Source organism: Aquarana catesbeiana, linkage group LG08 (assembly GCF_042186555.1).
Source record: "Aquarana catesbeiana isolate 2022-GZ linkage group LG08, ASM4218655v1, whole genome shotgun sequence".
In the NCBI taxonomy this organism is placed as follows: Eukaryota; Metazoa; Chordata; class Amphibia; order Anura; family Ranidae; genus Aquarana; species Aquarana catesbeiana.
This window is the reverse complement of record NC_133331.1, coordinates 281,766,531-281,787,172: the sequence shown is the minus strand read 5'-3', so window position 1 is coordinate 281,787,172 and position 20,642 is coordinate 281,766,531. Positions and strand designations below refer to the sequence as shown.

General features: G+C 40.6%; 1 protein-coding gene across 1 annotated transcript in view; it reads right to left on the bottom strand.

Annotated features, from left to right (window-relative positions):
• LOC141106756 (uncharacterized) overlaps nucleotides 1-20,642 on the bottom strand; it is a 171,238-nt gene that overhangs the window by 125,631 nt on the left and 24,965 nt on the right. The window contains exons 6-8 of the mRNA XM_073597683.1: nucleotides 19,658-19,762; nucleotides 9,593-9,690; nucleotides 3,995-4,290 (exon numbers count right to left, since the gene is read on the bottom strand). Of these exons, the coding sequence (XP_073453784.1) occupies nucleotides 3,995-4,290; nucleotides 9,593-9,690; nucleotides 19,658-19,762 (499 nt within the window). The remainder of the gene's footprint in view (nucleotides 1-3,994; nucleotides 4,291-9,592; nucleotides 9,691-19,657; nucleotides 19,763-20,642) is intronic.

Below are 20,642 nucleotides of genomic sequence, written 5' to 3'. Positions count from 1 at the left end.
GAGATCCATGGTGTGCTGGTGACATTCTCTCGCCTTGGCAGTTAAAGGGTTAATATGAATGTGCCCCTCTCCACCTTGCAGCTATAACATCCTCTGCTCTTCTGGGAAAGCTTTCCACAGAATATTGGAGTGCAACTGTGAATTTGTGCCCATTCAGCCAAAAGAGCATTTGTGAGGGACGATTTTGGACGAGAAGACCTTGCTCATGATGTGTGTTCAAATTCATCCCAAACGTGTTCTTAACGGTTGAAAACATGGCTCCTGTGCAGGCCACTCGAGTTCTCCTACACCAAGCTGGTCAAACCATGTCCTGATGGAACTGGCCTTTTACACTGTGGCACAGTCATACTGGACCAGAACAGATCCTTCTCCAAACTGCTGCCACAAGGGTGGAAGCTCACAAATGTCTAAAATGGCTTTGTATGTTGTAACATCACTCTTCACTGGAAACACATGAATCCAATAATTTGAAGGGTGTCTACCTACTTTCGGGCATATGATAGGTGTGATGCCAGGCGTCTAAAAATTTTTGGCCATATGCAATACCTCTGTATTGTAGAACTAAAACTAAGTGCAGTCCTAAAAACCTCCACCGGGCCTATTCCACTCCATATAGACTCCACAGAATGAACCAGTATGTCTCCTCAGCCTGTTGGAGATGCACAAACCCGACGGGAGATTTCTCTTATATATTCTGGACATGCCTGGCAATCACTTTATACTCGAAAATGAGCTTGATGTTACCGCTTCCATGACTGAAATACAAATTAAAGTGGTTGTAAACCCTTACATAAACCCAGTGAAGCAACTGGCCTCAGGTGATACACAGAGATTAAACAAATCCTCCTACATAAGCTGTACCTGTTTATTTGCAGCTATCTTTCCCCTATATCCATTCAAAGTTTACACAGGGTCTCCGAGCTCTGAAAAGCAGGATGCAGAGAGCTAAAGTTACACACACCCCTTTACCCAGCACACAGGAACAGAGTCAATCTGCTGGAGGTCTCTCCCACTGTCACCTTTTTTCTCTTGGTGTCAGGAAAACTCATCAGAAGCGATTCATGCTTATAGCAAAGGAGTGAGGCAGCAGACAGAAATTACACTTAGTGCTCTGGATTGAGACAAGTACATACTATAGAGCAGGGAAGCTGTTGCAGAACTACAAGTCCCATGAGGCATAGCAAGACTCTGACAGCTACCAGCATGACACCCAGAGGCAGAGGCATGATGGGACTTGTAGTTTTGTAACAGCTGGAGGTCTGCTAATTGCACATCCCTGCTATAGAGGGATGTGCTTTGTTCATATTTCATGTCTGAGGTTTACAACCACTTTAATTACAAGCCTAGTAGAGAAGCTGGCCAGCACCGTGGCCACAAAGACCCTTTTAGGCCTCTTTCACATGGACGATCCGTATGTCCGTTTTTCATCCTTCCGTTTTCGGATGAAAAACAGACATACATTCATCCCTATGGAGCGTCGGATGTCAGCGGTGACATGTCCGCTGACATCCGACCCCGCTCCGATCCGAAAAGTGTAACGGAGGAAAAACCTACTTTTCCATCCGTTTTCGGATCGGATCGGGTGACGACGGACTCTACGGTCCGTCATCATCCGATCCCCCCATAGGGGAGAGCGGCGCTCTGACAGGTCCGCCGCTGCACAGCGTGCAGCGATGCACCTGTCATCTTCCTGCTCAGCGGGGATCGGCGGAGCGATCCCCGCTGAGCCAGCGGATGTTCACGGGGCGGATCATGACTGATCCGCCCCGTGAGAAAGAGGCCTTAAGCTTTATATTAATCTATGCCAGGAAAGCTATTACTATGTGTTGGAAAAAATCCTCTCCTCCCACTGTTTAGTTTTGAATGCAAACTGTGACCTCTAACCTACTTTTATGCCATGACACCTACTGCTATGGAGGGTGTCCAAAAAAATTTCAAAAAGTCTGGTCATGTTGGCTAGGTAACTCATCCACAGCCACATCAGCGGACACTTAAGATTACTAGGCTGCTCCTTTAACGAAAGTCCTCGGGTTACCCTCCTGGTGGGCATGATAATTTTCTACTCCCCTTACTCGAGCCATGAAGTTTATGATTTAACTGTAGCATTTTTGTATTTTTATACTTTCATATTGGGCTCCACCCCTGTGAGGGTCGAGAGCCATTGTCTTTTCTTTTGCATTGTATGTACATTGCCAGTATTATAAAACTCAATAAAAAAAAAGAAACTTAAAAAATGTGCAACAATAACTCTAAACCCGTTTTACTCATTTAAATATTTTTGTGGCTTCCTCTGCTGGGATTACTGGGCACTGGAGATTCCCATGACACAATGCCTGCGCATGATTACGATAAAACGAAGGATAGTAATCACTTGACCCCTTTTTGGAAGAAAAGTTGTTATATAAGACCCCTAACTACTGGATGCTTTAAGCACAACATAATTTTGCACCACAAAAAGTTCAAAAGAAGGGGGAAGACAGATTATCCACAAATCACTTCATCCACTAGTGTCCCCACATCCATGAATTCGCAATGCTTCCACCACCAGGTGACATCAAGTGCTCAAGCCTCATACCGGATCATGTGGACCATCATATAGTTTGGTCAAATGCGCTAAGTTAAGTCTCCTTTTGCGGTGGAACTCCAGGACGCCAGTAGTGTATCTGGTCAGAGTTGATCGATCCTGAACATCATCCAGCCGAAAGTCTATCTTAAACATGCCATACTGCCAGTTAATATCAGTGAGCACATATAAGCGATCGTCTGTTCCCCCTTCATTCTAAATCTCTGTTAATAGGTAATTGACAGTATCTGGGAAGTATCAATAAGATCTTATATTTCTGAGGTGTTCTGCTGGGGTTCCCCCTGTCGCTCCAGTGCCCTGCCCGTGGGGGGGGCCGTATATGCTGTATGCAATGGTGCTGAGAGGATTGCTGTACTACAGTTGTACCTTGGATTACCAGCATAATCTGTTCCAGGAGTATGCTCTTAATCCAAAGTACTCGCATATCAACGCGAGTTTTCCCATTGAAGTCAATGGAAACAAAAATAATTTGTTCCGCATTGACTTCAATGGGATGCAATACCGCATGCGGCCAGAGGTGGGGGGGGGGGGGGCGCCGGAGAGCCTCAGAAACGGCCAGAAAGGCCTGGGGACATGCCGGCTGACCTCAGCAAACGTCGGAAAGGCTCGAAAACTGAGTATTACCGTGTCTTTCCGAGCATTGCTGAACAGCGGCAATCTGCTGCGATTGTCGCTGTTCGGCTCTGCTCGGCTCTGGCGCAAATAGAGTCAGAACTTTTTTTTTTTTAAATGCTCGCCAATCAAAATGCTCTCAAACCAAGTTACTCTTAAACCAAGGTTCCACTGTATACTCATGCGTCCTGATGAAGCTTAACTTTGGTGAAACGTGTTGACAGATGAGAATCTCTCTATCATTGGACTTATCAAGCAAGAGCATTAGAATTGTTTCAGGTACAGTTGATCAGTTAAGCACCATGATCACTATTTTTATGGAATTTTCTGTTTTTAAAGACTATGTATAATAAATATTTGAATTGTATTCAAGACTCCTTGTCTGGCCTATATAGTCCGACTTTTGCTATAGTTTTGGTTCATATAATTTAAATAATTATAGAATCCAACAAATGTACCTCTGGGTTGTGAACAGTGAAGGAGAGGATAAGGTGGAGAGCAAATTGTAAAGAGGTTTAAAAATCCGCATATACAGTACATGAAATGTTACTGAGCTTTGAGGGATGCCCCAGGTGGAGGGGCTAAAAAAATACAAATGATGAGGAAGAGGATGTTGTAAAAAGTTGAATGCTAATACAGAAATGGATAAGTAAATAAGATTGTGATTAGGTCACAAGAAACATCATTTTTGGATAGCATATGATACTAAAAAGATGCCCACGGTTGAACACACTGTTGCTAAATCATACCAGGAAGAACCAACAACAATAACACCCAATAAAAGTGACCGATAATTACCTTTTAATGACTGACACCCGTTTGCGACAATGCTGAGCTGTCCTGATCTGGCGCGAAATACTGTTGACAGCTGCTGCCACTTGTTCCCACATGCCGGCCTTTTCGACAAAAGTGTGGTAGGGCGCCCGTTCCCCATACAGATCGGGCCAGAAAGGCACCACTGCATGGATCAGCGCCATATTTTCCACGAATGAAAACGTCAGGTTTTTCTTGCGACTGCCCGCTCCTTTCCTTCTCCGCACCCAGGTAGATGACTGCTGGTGTGCTGCCATTTTCCACAGCAAACTGCCGTCACTCTGGGGGACAACAACAAAGAAAATTTAGGTGGGTAGTATAGGCACATAGCTAAAATCACAACTGAAATACAGTGCCCTGAAAAAGTATTCATACCCCTTGAAATTTTCCACAGTTTGCCATGCCACAACCAAAAACCTAAATGTATTTTATTGGGATTTTATGCGATAGACCAACACAAAGTGGCACATAATTGTGAAGTGGAAGGAAAATGATAAATGGTTTTCATTTTTTTTTTACAAATAAATATGTGAAAATTGTGGTGTGCATTTATATTCAGCCCCCCGGAGTCAATACTTTGTAGAACCACCTCTCTCTGCAATTACAGCTGCAAGTCTTTTTTGGGGATGTCTCTACCAGCTTTGTACATCTAGAGAGGGACATTTTTGCCCATCATTCTTTGCAAAATAGCTCAAGCTCTGTCAGATTGGATGGAGAGCGTCTGAACAGCAATTTTCAATCCTTGCCACAGATTCTCAATTTTATTTAGGTCTGGACTTTGACAGGGCCATTCTAACACATGAATATGCTTTGATATAAACAATTTCATTGTAGCTCTGGTTGTATGTTTAGGGTCGTTGTCCTGCTGGAAGGTGAACCTCCTCCCCAGTCTCAAGTCTTTTGCAGACTCGACCAGGTTTTCTTGTAAGATTGCCCTGTATTTGGCTCCATCCATCTTCCCATCAACTCTGATCAGCTTCCCTGTCCCTGCTGAAGAAAAGCATCTCCACAACATGATGCTGCCACCACCATGTTACACGGTGGGGATGGTGTGTTCAGAGAGATGTGCCACTTTTAGGCCAAAAAGTTCAAGTTTGGTCTCATCTGACCAGACCACCTTCTTTCACATGTTTGCTGTGTCCCCCACATGGCTTCTCACAAACTGCAAACAGGACTTTGTATGGCTTTCAACAATGACTTTCTTCTTGTCACTCTTCCATAAAGGCCAGATTTGTGGAGAGCGCGACTAATGCCCCGTACACACGGTCGGACTTTGTTCGGACATTCCGACAACAAAATCCATGGATTTTTTCCGACAGATGTTGGCTCAAACTTGTCTTGCATACACACGGTCACACAAAGTTGTCGGAAAATCCGCTCGTTTTAAACGCGGTGACGTAAAACATGTACGTCGGGACTATAAATGGGGCAGTGGCCAATAGCTTTCATCTCTTTATTTATTCTGAGCATGCGTGGCACTTTGTCCGTCGGATTTGTGTACACACGATCGGAATTTCCGACAACGGATTTTGTTGTCGGAAAATTTTATCTCCTGCTCTCCAACTTTGTGTGTCGGAAAATCCGATGGAAAATGTCCGATGGAGCCCACACACGGTCGGAATTTCCGACAACACGCTCCGATCGGACATTTTCCATCGGAAAATCCGACCGTGTGTACGGGGCATAATAGTTTTCCTGTGGACAGATTCTCCCACCTGAGCTGTAGATCTCTGCAGCTCCTCCAGAGTTACCATGGACCTCTTGGCTGCTTCTCTGATTAATGCTCTCTTTGCCGGCCTGTCAGTTTAGGTGGACGGCCATGTCTTGGTAGGTTTAAGTTGTGCCATACACTTTCCATTTTTGGATGATGGATTGAACAGTGCTCCGTGAGATGTTCAAAGCTTGTTTTTTTTTTTTTTTAACCTAACCCTGCTTTAAACTTCTCCACAACTTTATCCCTGACCTGTCTGGTGTGTTCCTCGGTCTTCATGATGCTGTTCACTTATGTTCTCTAACAAACCTCTGAAGGATTCACAGAACAGCTGTATTTATACTGAGATTAAATTACACACATGGGTGGACTCTATTTACTAATTAGATGACTTCTGAAGGCAATTGGTTCCACTAGATTTTAGGAGTATAAAAATGCAAGCCACACTTTTCACATATTTGCAAAAAATGTTGAAAACCATTTATCATTTTCCTTCCACTTCACAATTAGGTGCCACTTTGTGTTGGTCTATCACATAAAATCCCAATAAAATACATTTACATTTTTGGTTGTAACATGACAAAATGTGGAAAATCTCAAGGGGTATGAATACTTTTGCAAGGCGCTGTACATACTGTACGTGTGAACGTCCTTTCCTGTCAACATATTTGCAGCTCAGTTCAGCTTGTTTTCCGACATCCTTGTCAGATGGGACTGCGAGGGTCCATTCTCACTTTTTCTACTGTAGTCAAAGCAAAAACGACTAGGTCATGGACCGCTCCCAGTCTCTGACCTGGATAGTGAAGGTGTAGCAACTCACCGGTGAGGCCAAGTACCCTGTGTCTTCTATTCCTTTGAGCTAGCTCCTTTGCACTGCAGTACAGCCTTATTGACTTATAGTGCTGCCCCTTTCTATCCAGGTCTGAAGGCTGCTGTACAGGAAATGGGCAGCTAATATAAAGAATGACTATGGTAACAATTAAAAATACATTTAGGGATATTTTTAATGAATACAATACAAGACTGGATTAGAGAGGGCATTTTATCTGAATTTACATCTGCTTTAAAGCAAAACTATGTTTTACTTCTGCAATGCAAAGCAACAGCTTCTCTTTAATGCCCCCTTCCCAGCAGCACAGTCACCTTCCCCTTTGCTTTCGGTCACTCTGTTCAGCCATCAGGAGAGAAGAAAGTGTCCCCAGGGATGGAGGAGCATGTAACTCGTTCCCCTTCCTTTAATCTGCCATTGCTAATGCCTGGTGATTGGTTCTGGTTGCCCTTGCCTTGGGTAAGCTCCACATGGAGGGCTTCCTTCCCTTGATCCTAATGGTGAAGAGAAGTGCTGCAAAATTAAAGCAGAACTAAACCCTCCTATCCTTTACAGTTAATATATAATAATAATAATAATAATAATAATAATAATGTGTGCATCCCCACAAAATAAATTAGTAACAACAATGTATATAATATAAATATGTGAAATATAATAAAAGTCCAATAGTGATTTTTTTTTTCATCAAACAATGAGTTGGTACAAGATGCCTTTAACCACTTCCGGACTGCCCGCAATCGATACACGTCGGTCCTCTGACGTTAAATACTGTAGTTATGGCAGCAGATAGCTGCCATAACCCCAGTAGTTTCTTTAACGGCAGGCGGTCCACTTTGAGATAAAAGTGGTCTCCGAAGTGGATGCGCCGCGAGATCACTTTTTTCAGTGGCGGGAGAGGTGCCCACCCCCCTTCCTGCCGCGTCCCAGTCATCTCTGCTGCTTACCGGATCCATCGGTAACGGCAGAGACGATCCGATCCTTTCCCCTGCTTGGCACTAAGTCGAGTGAGGGAATGATGGCCCCTACTCGATTCAATGCCATTGGATGACGGCAGAGACGTCAAACGTCACTTTTGCCCAACGGCCTTAAAGAGGAACATTTTTTTTTTTTTTTTAATTGAAAAAAAGACATTTGTAAGTGTGAGATCGGAGGTCTTTTTGACCCCAGATCTCACATTAAAGAGGACCTGTCATTCTTTTTTCTATTATAAAGGATGTTTACATTCCTTGTAATAGGAATAAAAGTGATCCATTTGGGGTTTTTTTAAGGGACAGTGTAAAAATAAAAAATAAGAAGTAAAATAAATAAAAACATTTAATGCGCCCTATCCCTCCGAGCTCGCACGCAGAAGCATATGAATACGGTGCTCAAACCACACGTGAGGTATCAGCGCAATCGTTAGAGCGTGAGCAATAATTCTAGCAAAACACCTCCTCTGTAACTCAAAATTTGTAACCTAGAGACATTTTTAAACATTGCCAATGGAGATTTTTAAGTGCCAAAGTTTGTCACCATTGCATGAGCAGGCGCAATTTTGAATCATTACATGTTGGGTATTAATGTACGCGGTGTAACATTATCTTTCACAATATAGAAAAAAATTGGGCTAACTTTACTGTGTTCTTATTTTTTAATTCAAAAAAGTGTATTTTTTCCCAAAAAATTGGTTTTGTAAGACTGCTGCACAAATACGGTGAGTCAAAGTATTGCAACGACCGCCATTTTATTCTCTAGGGTGTCTGAAAATTTAATATATTATATATATATATATATATATATATATATATATATATATATATAATATATTAAATTTTCAGACACCCTAGAGAATAAAATGGCGGTCGTTTATTCTCTAGGGTATCTGAAAATTTAATATATTATATATATATATATATATATAATATATTAAATTTTCAGACACCCTAGAGAATAAAATGGCGGTCGTTTATTCTCTAGGGTATCTGAAAATTTAATATATTATATATATATATATATATATAATATATTAAATTTTCAGACACCCTAGAGAATAAAATAGCGGTCGTTGCAATACTTTGACTCACCGTATTTGTGCAGCAGTCTTACAAAACCAATTTTTTGGGAAAAAATACACTTTTTTGAATTAAAAAATAAGAACACAGTAAAGTTAGCCCAATTTTTTTCTATATTGTGAAAGATAATGTTACACCGCGTACATTAATACCCAACATGTAATGATTCAAAATTGCGCCTGCTCATGCAATGGTGACAAACTTTGGCACTTAAAAAAAAAAATAAAATATATATATATATTTGGGGGTTCTAAGTAATTTTCTAGCAAAGAAAATTGACTTTAACTTGTAAACAACAGATATAAAATAGGCCTGGTCCTTAAGTGGTTAAATGAGAATGTGCGCCATCCACTGAAGTGACTTGATCTTGATTTAAACGCATACATTTGGGGCCACCACCACAGATAAAAATGACCTCTTACCAAAAGGAGTGGATCCCTTTATCAGAGATCATACCAGCATGTTTGAACCAAGCCTCCAGACAGCCAACAGTATTCAGAGCAAACTCCCACTACTAGGATTCAGCGATTCCAGAGATCAGTAAGCCAAGCCAGCACATCATGGTTTATGAAAAGGAACAAAGGCCGCACATAGAGTGAAACTACTAAAAACGCTTTATTAAAAATGTGACAGGTACCTACAGAGGTAATTCACAAACAGCGAATAAAACGCCTCGCCACTATCCACTCAGCGAGCATGATGACGTCACCGGTTAGGCTCCTCCCAAAGCATTTTGCGTCAAACAGTGCCAGTGATGCTGCAAGTATGATCAGTTATGACACCAGCTGGCTGAGAGCTGACATCCGCCTTGTCAGACTTATGCACACTCCTTGGCAGCTGCCATCGGTAGCGTGTGTAACCCCCCCCTTGCTGCATGGCATACGGCAGCCGTGGTAAAAGGGTTAAACCGGAGTTCCATCATAAAATTGTAAAACCATTTGTAAAACCCCTGGCCACTATCATATAATACCCCCACCAATTCCACTTACTTGATATTGGTATGGGATCCTGTGATCTTGTGGTGTAGGATCCCAGGAATACACAGGAAAGGGACATCTCCCTGGGGTACTTCTGGTACAGGGACCATCTGTAGGAAACACACAATAAACGCAGATGATAAATAATATTTAATTTCTTAAAGAATATCTAAAGACAAAACAGACGGCAATAAAATCCTCCAGATTTAGGGTTGTGAAATGTAGGACTTGACGGAGATTGCATATATATATTATTGCCATATGTTGGCAACTCTCAGTGGCCCGGGGACGCCCCAATGGAGTCCCTGGAGATTAGTTTGGTCTGAATTAATAGATAAGAGTGTTAGAAGCCGTCTTCAATCAAATATCTGCTTATTCAACAATATGAATATACTGAGTCTTGAAAAAGTATTCATACCCTTTGACATTTTCCACATTTTGTCATGTTACAACCAAAAACATGAATGTATTTTAGTGGGATTTCATGTGATAGACCAACACAAAGTGGTACATAATTGTGAAGTGAAAGGTAAATGGTTTTCAACATGTTTTACAAATAAATATGTGAAAAGTATGGTGTACATTTGTATCCAGCCACCTTTACTCTGATACCCCTAACTAAAATCTAGTGGAACCAATTGCCATTCAGAAGTCACCTAATTAGTAAATAGAGTCCACCTGTGTTTAATGTAATCTCAGTATAAATACAGCTGTTCTGCAAAGCCCTCAGAGGTTGGTTAGAGAACCTTAGTGAACAAACAGCATCATGAAGGCCAAGGAACACACCCGACAGATCAGGGATAAGGGTGTGGAGAAGTTTAGAGTAGGGTTAGGTTATAAAAAAAATATCCCAAGCTTTGAACATCTCATGGAGCACCGTTCAATTCATCATCTGAAAATGGAAAGAGTATGGCACAACTGCAAACCTACCAAGACATGGCCGTCCACCTAAACTGACAGGCCGGGCAAAGAGAGCATTAATCAGAGAAGCAGCCAAGAGGTCTGTAGTAACTCTGGAGGAGCTGCAGAGATCCACAGCTCAGGTGGGAGAATCTGTCCACAGAACAACTATTAGTCGTGTTCTTCACAAATCTGGTCTTTATGGATGAGTGGCAAGAAGAAAGCCATTGTTAAAAGAAAGCCATAAGAAGTCCTGTTCGCAATTTGTGAGAAGTCATGTGGGGGACACAGCAAACATGTGGAAGAGGGTGCTCTGGTCAGATGAGACCAAAATTGAACTTTTTGGCCTAAAAGTAAAATGCTATATGTGGTGGAAAACTAACACTGCACATCACCCTGAACAGATAGATATACAAGGTAAATACAGCGCTAATACACTCAATGATCAATAAAAACAAGTGATATAAAAATTTAGTGAAAAAAGAAAACTGAAACAAAGTCCCAATGAGAAAACGGTCCATATATTGAACAATGAACGCCCATGCAAATAAGAGTAATGACTTGCAGTGAGGAAATCCTTCATATAAGTGCTTTATGCTCCACACCCAGGTGAAAAAATAATCTGCTTACCAGAACGTCATGATCACTGATCAGTGATCTCACCAAACAGAGGGAATGATTAGGTCTCCCCAAGACCATAAGGATTGCCTGGAACTGTAGTTGGTGCCGATGGTGCTCAAAAAACATAAGAAAGAAAAGCTCCCATAGTATAATATTGTATAAAAGTATTAATATTATTTTGTGCTAGACTTTAACAGCTGATAGCACCTAAAGTCCAATACAAAAAACTTGTAGGTATAGCATAATACTCATCTGCTGCCGATTCCAGAAATGTCTTTGACTTTGCTTTAGTTTTCTTTTTCCACCCTGTTTTTCTTCAATAAAATTTGGGGACTTTGTTCTAGTTTTCTTTTTTCACAAAATTTTTATATCACTTGTTTTTATTGATCATTGAGTGTATTAGCGCTGCATTTACCTTGTATATCTACCTATTTGAAGTTTTTTGTATTAGACTTTAAGTGCTAGCAGCTGTTTATGATTCATTTCACATGTTATATTGTTTTTCACACATCTTCTAGCACTACATTGGCCTTAGGGCCTCATTTTTCTACATAACCCTGAACACACCATCCCCACCATGAAACACGGTGGTTGCAGCATCATGTTGTGGGGAATGCTTTTCTTCAGCAAGGACAGGGAAGCTGGTCAGAGTTGATGGGAAGATGGATGGAGCCAAATACAGGGCAATCTTAGAAGAAACTTGGTCGAGTCTGCAAAAGACTTGAGACTGGGGCCGAGGTTCACCTTCCAGCAGGACAACGGCCCTAAACATACAGCCAGAGCTACAATGGAATGGTTTGGATCAAAGCATATTCATGTGTTGGAATGGCCCAGTCAAAGTCCAGACTTACAGTAAATACAACTGAAAATCTGTGGCAAGACTTGAAAATTGCTGTTCACAGACGCTCTCAATCTAATCTGACAGAGCTTGAGATATTTTGCAAAGAAGAATGGGCAAAAATCTCTAGATGTGCAAAGCTGGTAGAGACATCCCCAAAAAGACTTGCAGCTGTAATTGCAGCAAAAGCTGGTTCTACAAAGTATTGACTTTACAATACAAATGCATGCCACACTTTTCACATATTTATTTGTAAAAAATTTGGAAAACCATTTATCATTTTCCTTCCACTTCACAAATATGTGCCACTTTGTGTTGGTCTATAACAGGGGTCTCCAAACTGTGGCCCGAGGGCCAGATATGGCCCTTTGCTAGGCTTTATCCGGCCCTTGGGACACTATTACTCCCAACAATATGAAGCACTAATCCCCACACTTACACCAACAATGGGTCACTATGTGTTCCATTGATACCAATGATGGGATACTATTCCTCACCTATTAGTAGTACTATTACTCCTCCTACTGACCACCAACCCTGAGGCCATATTTATTCTCATTGATGCTGGACCTGGGCCATTTTCTACCCCCCACTGGCCACAATCCGGCCCATCTGAAGGACAGTAAACTGGACCTTTGTTTCAAAAGTTTGGAGATCCCTGGTCTATCACACAAAATCCCCAAAAAATAAATTTATGTTTTTGGTTGTAACATGACAAAATTTGGAAAATTTCAAGCGGTATGAATACTTTTTCAAGGCACTGTAAGTATATGTACAGCCCCAATTCAACAAAAGTTGGGACACTTTGTGTAAAATCTACATAACAAGAGAATTCAATGATCTGTAAATCTCATAAACCCAGATTTTATTCACAATATAAAATAGAAAACATCAAAATAAGGTAATTTTGAAATTGATGGTGTCCCGTTTAGCACAGTGTAGCATCCACTCTTTTTTTAACAACATTCTGTAAACGTCTGGGAACTGAGGAGACCATTTGCTGGGGTTTTTGCCTGATATAGGATTCTAATGGCTCAACAGTCCTTGGTCTTCTTTGCCATGTTTTCCATTTCAAGATGCGTTAAATATTTTCAATTGTGAAAGGTCTGGACTGCAGGCAGGCCAGTTAAGCACCCAGACTCTTCTACTACAAAACCATGCTGTTATTGATGCAGTAGATAGTTTAGCATTGTCCTGCTGAAATATGCAAGGTCTTCCCTAAAAAAGGCATTGTCAGGATGGGAGCATATGCTGCTCTAAAACCTGGATATATCTTTTAGCATTGATGGTTCAAGCTGCCCATTCTATATGCACTAATAAACCCCAATACCATCAAAGAAGCACACCTTTGAACTGAGCCCTGATAACAAGCTGGAAGGTCCCTCTCTTCTTTAGTCTGGAGGATGCAGTGCCCATGATGTCAAATTTCAATTGGTCTGACCACAAAACAGATTTCTACTTTGTAACAGACCATTTTAACTAGCAAAATATGAAAAACCTACCTTGAAATGAAGCCCTCCTCCGCTATTGCAAAGGCTTCCATCTTCACCCAGTCTTCCTCCCGGGTTCGCGGGCTGCGATTGCCTAAACAGCGAGCTGCAATAACATCATGGCCACGGCACAGAGTCCTGAAGGCGTGGCACGGGTATGCTATTCCTTCAGAGCGCACGTACCGGTGACGTCACCAGCTGCCAGCCAAGCAAGTATCTCCTAAACAGTGCATGCTTAGTAGATATTCATTAAACCTTCACGTAAGCCTTATTATAAGCTTACCTGCAGGTGAAAATCTGAATTCAGGGTTTACTAGAACTTTAAATGAGCTTTGACCCAGAAAAGATGGCAGCATTTCTGGATCATGTTTAGATATGGCTTCTTCTTGCATGATAGAACTTTATTTTACATTTTTGGATGGCACAGCAAACTGTGTTCACAGATAGTGATTTTATTTTACGTATTCCTGAGCCCACGCAAATCATTCCTGTCACTAATGCAGTGCCGCCTGGGGGCCCAAAGATCACAGGCATCCAATATTATGTTCCGGCCTTGTCCCATGCGCAAAGATTTCTCCAGATTCTCTTAATCTTTTGATGATATTATGTACTGTAGATGATGATATATTTAAAGTCTTTGCAATTTTAAGTTGAGGAACATTATTTTGAAATTTATTTGACAGTTTTTAGACACAGCTTTTCACAGATTGGTGAACCTTTGCCCATCTTTACTTCTGAGACACTCTGACCCACTAAGATGCTCTTTATTTGAACAATGGCTGCAGCATTTGGCCAACAAGTTCAACCAATGAAGACAATACCCAATTATGTAACTGACCTGTTGCCAATTAACCTGATTAGTTGCAAAATGTTTTCCCAGCTCTTATTTATTTATTTTTTATTTATTTATTTCAGCTACTTATATAGCACCGTCAATTTACGCAGCGATTTACATTTTATATGTATATACATTTTACATTCACATCAGTCCCTGCCCTCAAGGAGCTTACAACCTAAGGTCCCTAACTCACATACATACATACTAGGGCCAATTTAGACAGGATCCGATTAACCTACCAGCATGTCTTTAGAGTGTGAGAGGAAACTGGAGTACCCGGAGGAAACCCACGTAGGCACAGGGAGAACATGCAAACTCCAGGCAGATGGTGTCGTGGTCGGAATTTGAACCAGCGATCCTTTTTGCTGCTAAGTGAAAGTGCTAACCACTACACCACTGTGCTCTTCCTTGTTAGTACCACTTACTTTGCCAGCTTTTTGTTGCCCTGTCCCAACTTTTTTGAGATGTGTTGCTGCCATCAATTTCAAAATGACCTAATTTTTTTCTTAAAATTGTACATTTTCTTAGTTTAAATATTTGATATGTGTTCTGTTTTTATGCAAATTTTACACAGCGTCCCAACTTTTTGGAATTGGGGTTGTATGACTGGGTGGACGTTAGGATGAGTTGAATTGTTATATTTATATTTGTCCAAGATGGGGAAAGGTAAAACAAGCAGACTTTCTGGAAGCCTATTTGAAAATCTACCAAAGGTTTACAGATGGTATTCATTAGGCATGGGCTTCTACAACCCCTCCCATTCCAAAGTCTCAGAGACATGGTTGTTTCCTATCCAGATTTAAAGAGTTTATAGTGGAAAGTATTTAGGTTAAGAATGGAATCTTTCTACTGTAATATTTCTTGATTAGGGCATTGATACAGGAAAATAGATTACAATATATATATATATATATATATATATATATATATATATATATAAAAATAATATTTCTACGTAACTCAGATGATAGATAAACTTCTAGGGTACTACCCTGTTTCCCTGAAAATAAGACCTAGCGTGTTTGTCAGTGATGGCTGCAATAAAAGCCCTACCCCCAAATAAGCCCTAGTTAAAGTCCTTGTAGGTCTTATTTTCAGGGTAGGTCTTATTTTCGTGGAAACAGGGTATGTATAACATTCCATTCCCCCAACCTATGCCAGACATTCCAAGGAATTATGTTACACATTACGAATGGCTAATTTTTCGGAAAAGCTCTTGCACACACACAAAGAAACTTTATCCCAACAACATAACTATGCTTTTTTAAATTTTATATTCTGTGTTAACTTATTAATGCTGTAATCATTTATTTTATTAAGCCTTTCCCACCCACGCTATAGCCGAAAGAGGGCTACAGCGTGGGCTTAAAATGCCGGCAGGGTGTCCATGGACGTCCTCCCATGCTCACGCTGACCATGCACCCCTCCGGCGCAGGCAGTGTGCTCTGTGATCACTGAGTCATTTGGACTCGGCTGATCACAGATTGGGGTATAGGGCCAATCACAGAGGTCCTTTACTACGTGATCAGCTGTCAATGACAGCTGATCACGGAAGTAAACAGAAACAGGTTGTTGTTTTTTTTATTTCTCACACTAAAAGCGTGAAGAAAAAAGAAAAAAAAAAAAGATGTTAACCGGCTTCTGTTATAAGGGACATCCGTGCCCACCAGTGCTGCTAATCAGTGCCCACCAGTGTCACTTATCAGTGCTGCCTATCAGTTGCGCCTACCAGTGCCTTTCAGTTCCCATCAGTGCCTCCTGATCAGTGCCCAACAGTGCCACCTATCATTTCCCATCAGTGCAGCCTCATCAGTGCCTCCTGATCAGTGACCACCAGTGCCACTTCATCAGTGCCCATCAGTACCACCTATCAGTTCCCATCAGTGCAGTCTCATCAGTGCCTCCTGATCAGTGCCCATCAGTACCACCTATCAGTGTCTATTAGTGAGGGGGAAAAAATACCTGTTTGCAAAATTTTATTACAAACTATAAAAAACATTTTTTTCAAAATTTTCAGTCTTTTTTTGTTTGTTTAGCAAAAAAAAACCCCAGTGGTGATTAAATACCACCAACAGAAATCTCTATTTTTGTGTAATGATAATTAAAAAGTGATAATATTTTCATATGTGTACATAACAGAGCAATTGTCATTCAAAGTGCGACAGCGCTGAAAATTGGCCTGGGCAGGAAGAGGGTAAATGTGGCCAGTAGGGGCAAGTGGTTAAATATATTTTTGTCTTTGACTGTGAAGGAGAAGATGGGAACATCTGGCTGAGCTGTCCATCATTGGGTGATCAAATGATAAATGTGATCTAATGCTGTCCTGGGGGGGTAAACACTTTTTGCCTGCAGTGTAATAATGGCACCTGCTGGAGGAGATTCACAATTGCAGGAGAATTCTACTTATATTGTGGATAGAGCTGCACGATTCTGGCTAAAATGAGAATCACTATTTTTTTTGCTTAGAATAAAGATCACGATTCTCATGGTGCAACATCTTCTTTCACACCATACAAAAAAAAAAAATGGGGCTAACGTTACCACTTAGTTTTTCTTTAATTCATTAAAGTGTATTTTTTTTTTTTTTTAAATTGCGCTTGAAAAACCGCTGCGCAAATACGGTGTGGCATATATTGCAACAACCACCATTTTATTCTCTAGGGTCTCTGCTAAAAACAAATATATCATGTCTGGGTGTTTTAAGTAACTTTCTATCAGAAAATAATGATTTTTGCTTGTAAGCAACAAATGTCAGAAAAGGTTTGGTCTTTAAATGGTTAAACTTCCTTCATTTACACAGAGTTCTTTCCTTTGATAAAAGAAGGAAGATACTTTGTTTCTACTTCTTCCTGTGTTGTAATAAAACTTGGCAGGCTGCCTGGATTTTTTTTTTTTCCAGCTGTGAGAACTCTCTGCACTTGTTAGAAAGACTTGCCACATGCAGGAAGGGAAAAAGATTTTGATTCTTAACGATTAATCGCGCAGCTCTAATTGTGGATTTGACAGATGACTATCAAAGAGCAAGCAAGGGGTATAGCTGTGGGCAGAGACAGATTTAGACCTTGGAGGGCCCGAGGCACTTTAGGTACGGGGAAGCCCCTTATACACAGATTTGGTTTACATTAGCAATGGCAGTCACGCATTTTTAAAAAGAATAACACAACATCATTCTGAGGTCAAACACACACACACACAGTCATAGTGCTCTCTGTGTGGTTTGCTTGAGTTGCCAAAATTCATTTTTGAAAAAAGAAACAGATGAGTGGCAAAATATTACTTCGCAAGATACATTTAATAAAAGAAAATAAGTCTTTTCTTATACATTTTATTATTTTTTTAGAATTGTATATATCATTTTTGCATAGAGGGGGGCATCTTCTGTCAGGGGGGCCTGGGGCAATTTCCCCCTTATAAATCCAGCCCTGGAGTCAGGCCATTTTCTCTCGGTCTTATTCTAGGAGCTGGCCATGATACAGATCTTAGGAAAAGGACCACACCTTGTAATATTCTTTTAGACTTCTATATGTATTCATTTTTTACTTTCTTTGTAAATAAATACGATATCTAGACTGATCCCTACAGCTTGGCACTTTCATCCTTTCACTCTTTACAAGCAATAACAACTTGGTAGCGGCATTAGCTCTTCCTTGCTCTAGTTACAATGTAAAGTGCCCGGTCATGTAAAGTACCTGTTAGTTTACCTTCTATATTCGGGAAGATACTGGAGAGTTTAATAAAAGGCCACATAGATGAGTTCTTGATGGAAAAAATTATTTTAAACAACAGACAGCATGGATTCATGAAAGGCAGAAGTTGTGAAACAACCCCGATTTCTTTTTATGAGGAGGTAAGTAAAACCTTGAACAGAGGGGTGGCGGTGGACGTGGTATATTTGGATTTTGCAAAAGCGTTTGACACAGTTCCCCACACACGGCTCATGTGTAAGGTAAAGTCTACAGGCTTGGAAATATCAGTTTGTAAATGGATAGAAAACTGTCTAAAATACAGAATTCAGAGAGTAGTAGATAATGATTCTTACTCTGAATGGTCTAAGGTTATCAGTGGCGTACCCCAAGGTTCGGTGTTGGGACCCTTACTTTTTAATATCTTTATAAATGATATAGGGTCTGGGATTAAAAGTACTATTTCAGTCTGCAGATGACATCAAGCTACGCAGTGGAATAACGTCTCCAACTTACAAGCTGACCTCAATGCACTGTTTAATTGGGCAACTATGTGGCAAATGAGGTTTAATGTTGATAAATGTAAAGTTCTGCACTTGGAGGCGAAGAATATGCATGCATCCTACATACTAGGGGGAGTACAATTGCAGGGATCCATAGTGGAGAAGGATCTGGGGGTTTTGGTAGATCATAAGCTTAATAATAGCATGCAATGCCAAACTGTGGTTTCCAAAGCGAGCAAAGTCCTTTCTTGTATTAAGAGAGGTATGGACTCCAGAGAGATATATCATTTTGCCCCCCCCCTGTACAAATCATTAGTAAGACCTCATCTGGAATATGCAGTTCAGTTTTGGGCACCAGTTCTCAAAAAGGATATCGGGGAACTGGAGAAAGTGCAGAGAAGAGCAACCAAACTGATAAGAGGCATGGAGGAGCTCAGCTATGAGGAAAGATTATAGGAACTGAATTTATTCTCTCTTGAGAAGAGGAGATTAAGGGGGGATATGATCAACATGTATAAATACATAAGGGGTCCATATATCTAAATATAGAGCCATTTTTCCAACTGGGTGTTGAGTTATTCACTTTAAGGTCATTACAGAGGACAAGGGGGCACTCTTTACATGTGGAGGAAAAGAGATTTCCTCTCCAAATACGGAAAGGTTTCTTCACAGTAAGAGCTGTGAAAATGTGGAATAAACTCCCTTCAGAGGTGGTTCTGGCCAGCTCAGTAGATTTCTTTAAAAAGGCCTGGATTCTTTCCTAAAATGTACATAATATAACTGGATACTAACATTTATAGGTAAATTGATCCAGGGAATATCTGATTGCCTCTAGGGGGGTCTGGAAGGCATTTTTTTCCCCTGCTGTGGCAAATTGGATCATGCTTTGCTGGGGTTTTTCGCCTTCCTCTGGATGAACTGTGGGTATAGGATTGTGTATATGGTATTGTATGATTTTTTTTTTTTTTTCGGTTGAACTAGATGGACCTGTGTCTTTTTTCAAACTGACTATGTTACTATGTAACTATGTTTTACTTTTCTTTTGATGCAATATCTCAATGAGACCTCTAAGTGGTTGCAATGGGCAGCAACTCAGCATTTTACCTCACATTTTCTCCGTTTTGATAAGGAAAAGCATGCAGAATCAAACTGCCAATGAAAGATCCTCTCCACTAAGGGCCATATAATTATGTTTATTACTTACCTGCAGAGATCTGCAAAGGAATTGCTTCCTCCCTAATCTCTGCATGTTCTTTTTCCTCCTCCTCGACTTTGAGTTTTTCTTGAGTTGAGCTGGTGTCTCTGCAGTCTGTGAATAAAAATGTGTATTATTTTGGGATTCTTGCCATTTTTTTTTTTTTTTTTAGAGTGGTGGTGCTTTTGGCTTTTCATCTATTTTAGGAATATATTGGTTTTTAATTTTATATTATTACGCTGCCTTTTACGCTGGCGACAGGTCTATATTGTCAGAAGTCACTCAATGTGATTAATGTAGCTCTTTTGCTGGATGATGAAAATTATGTTATTGTGACCTAATTTGGTCGATGAAGTCACCCCAACCCCCTTGTTTAAAAACAGAAGCCAGCCAGCAGTACCACAGAAAAAATGACAGATCTCTGACTGCTGTTTGTAGATAAAAAATGTTGCTTTTAAAGGAGTTCATCATACTGCATCCCTAAATTCATATGCAGCTTTAACCACTTCGGCTCTGGAAGGTTGACCCCTGTCATGACTAGGCCATTTTTTGCGATATGGCACTGCTTGCTTTAACTGACAATTGTGCGGTAGTGCAACGCTGTACCTAAACAACATTTTTGTCCTTTTTTTCCCACAAATAGAGCTTTTTATTGGTTTTATTTGATCACTGCTGCGGTTTTTATTTTTTTCGCTATAAACAAAAAAAGGACTAACAATTTTGAAAAAAAAAAAAACATTTTTAACATTCTGCTATAAAACATAGCCAATATATAAATTGAAAAAAAAACAAATTTCTTCATCAATTTAGGCCAATATGTATTCTGCTACATATTTTTGGTAAAAATAACAAACGTTATACTTACCTGGGGCTTTGCACAGAACAGCCCCAATCCTTATCTTCTCGGGTCCCTCTTCGGGGCTCCTGGCCCCTCCCTCCTGTTGAGTGCGCCCACAACAAGCTGCTTGCTATGGGGCACCCAAACCAAGCTGCA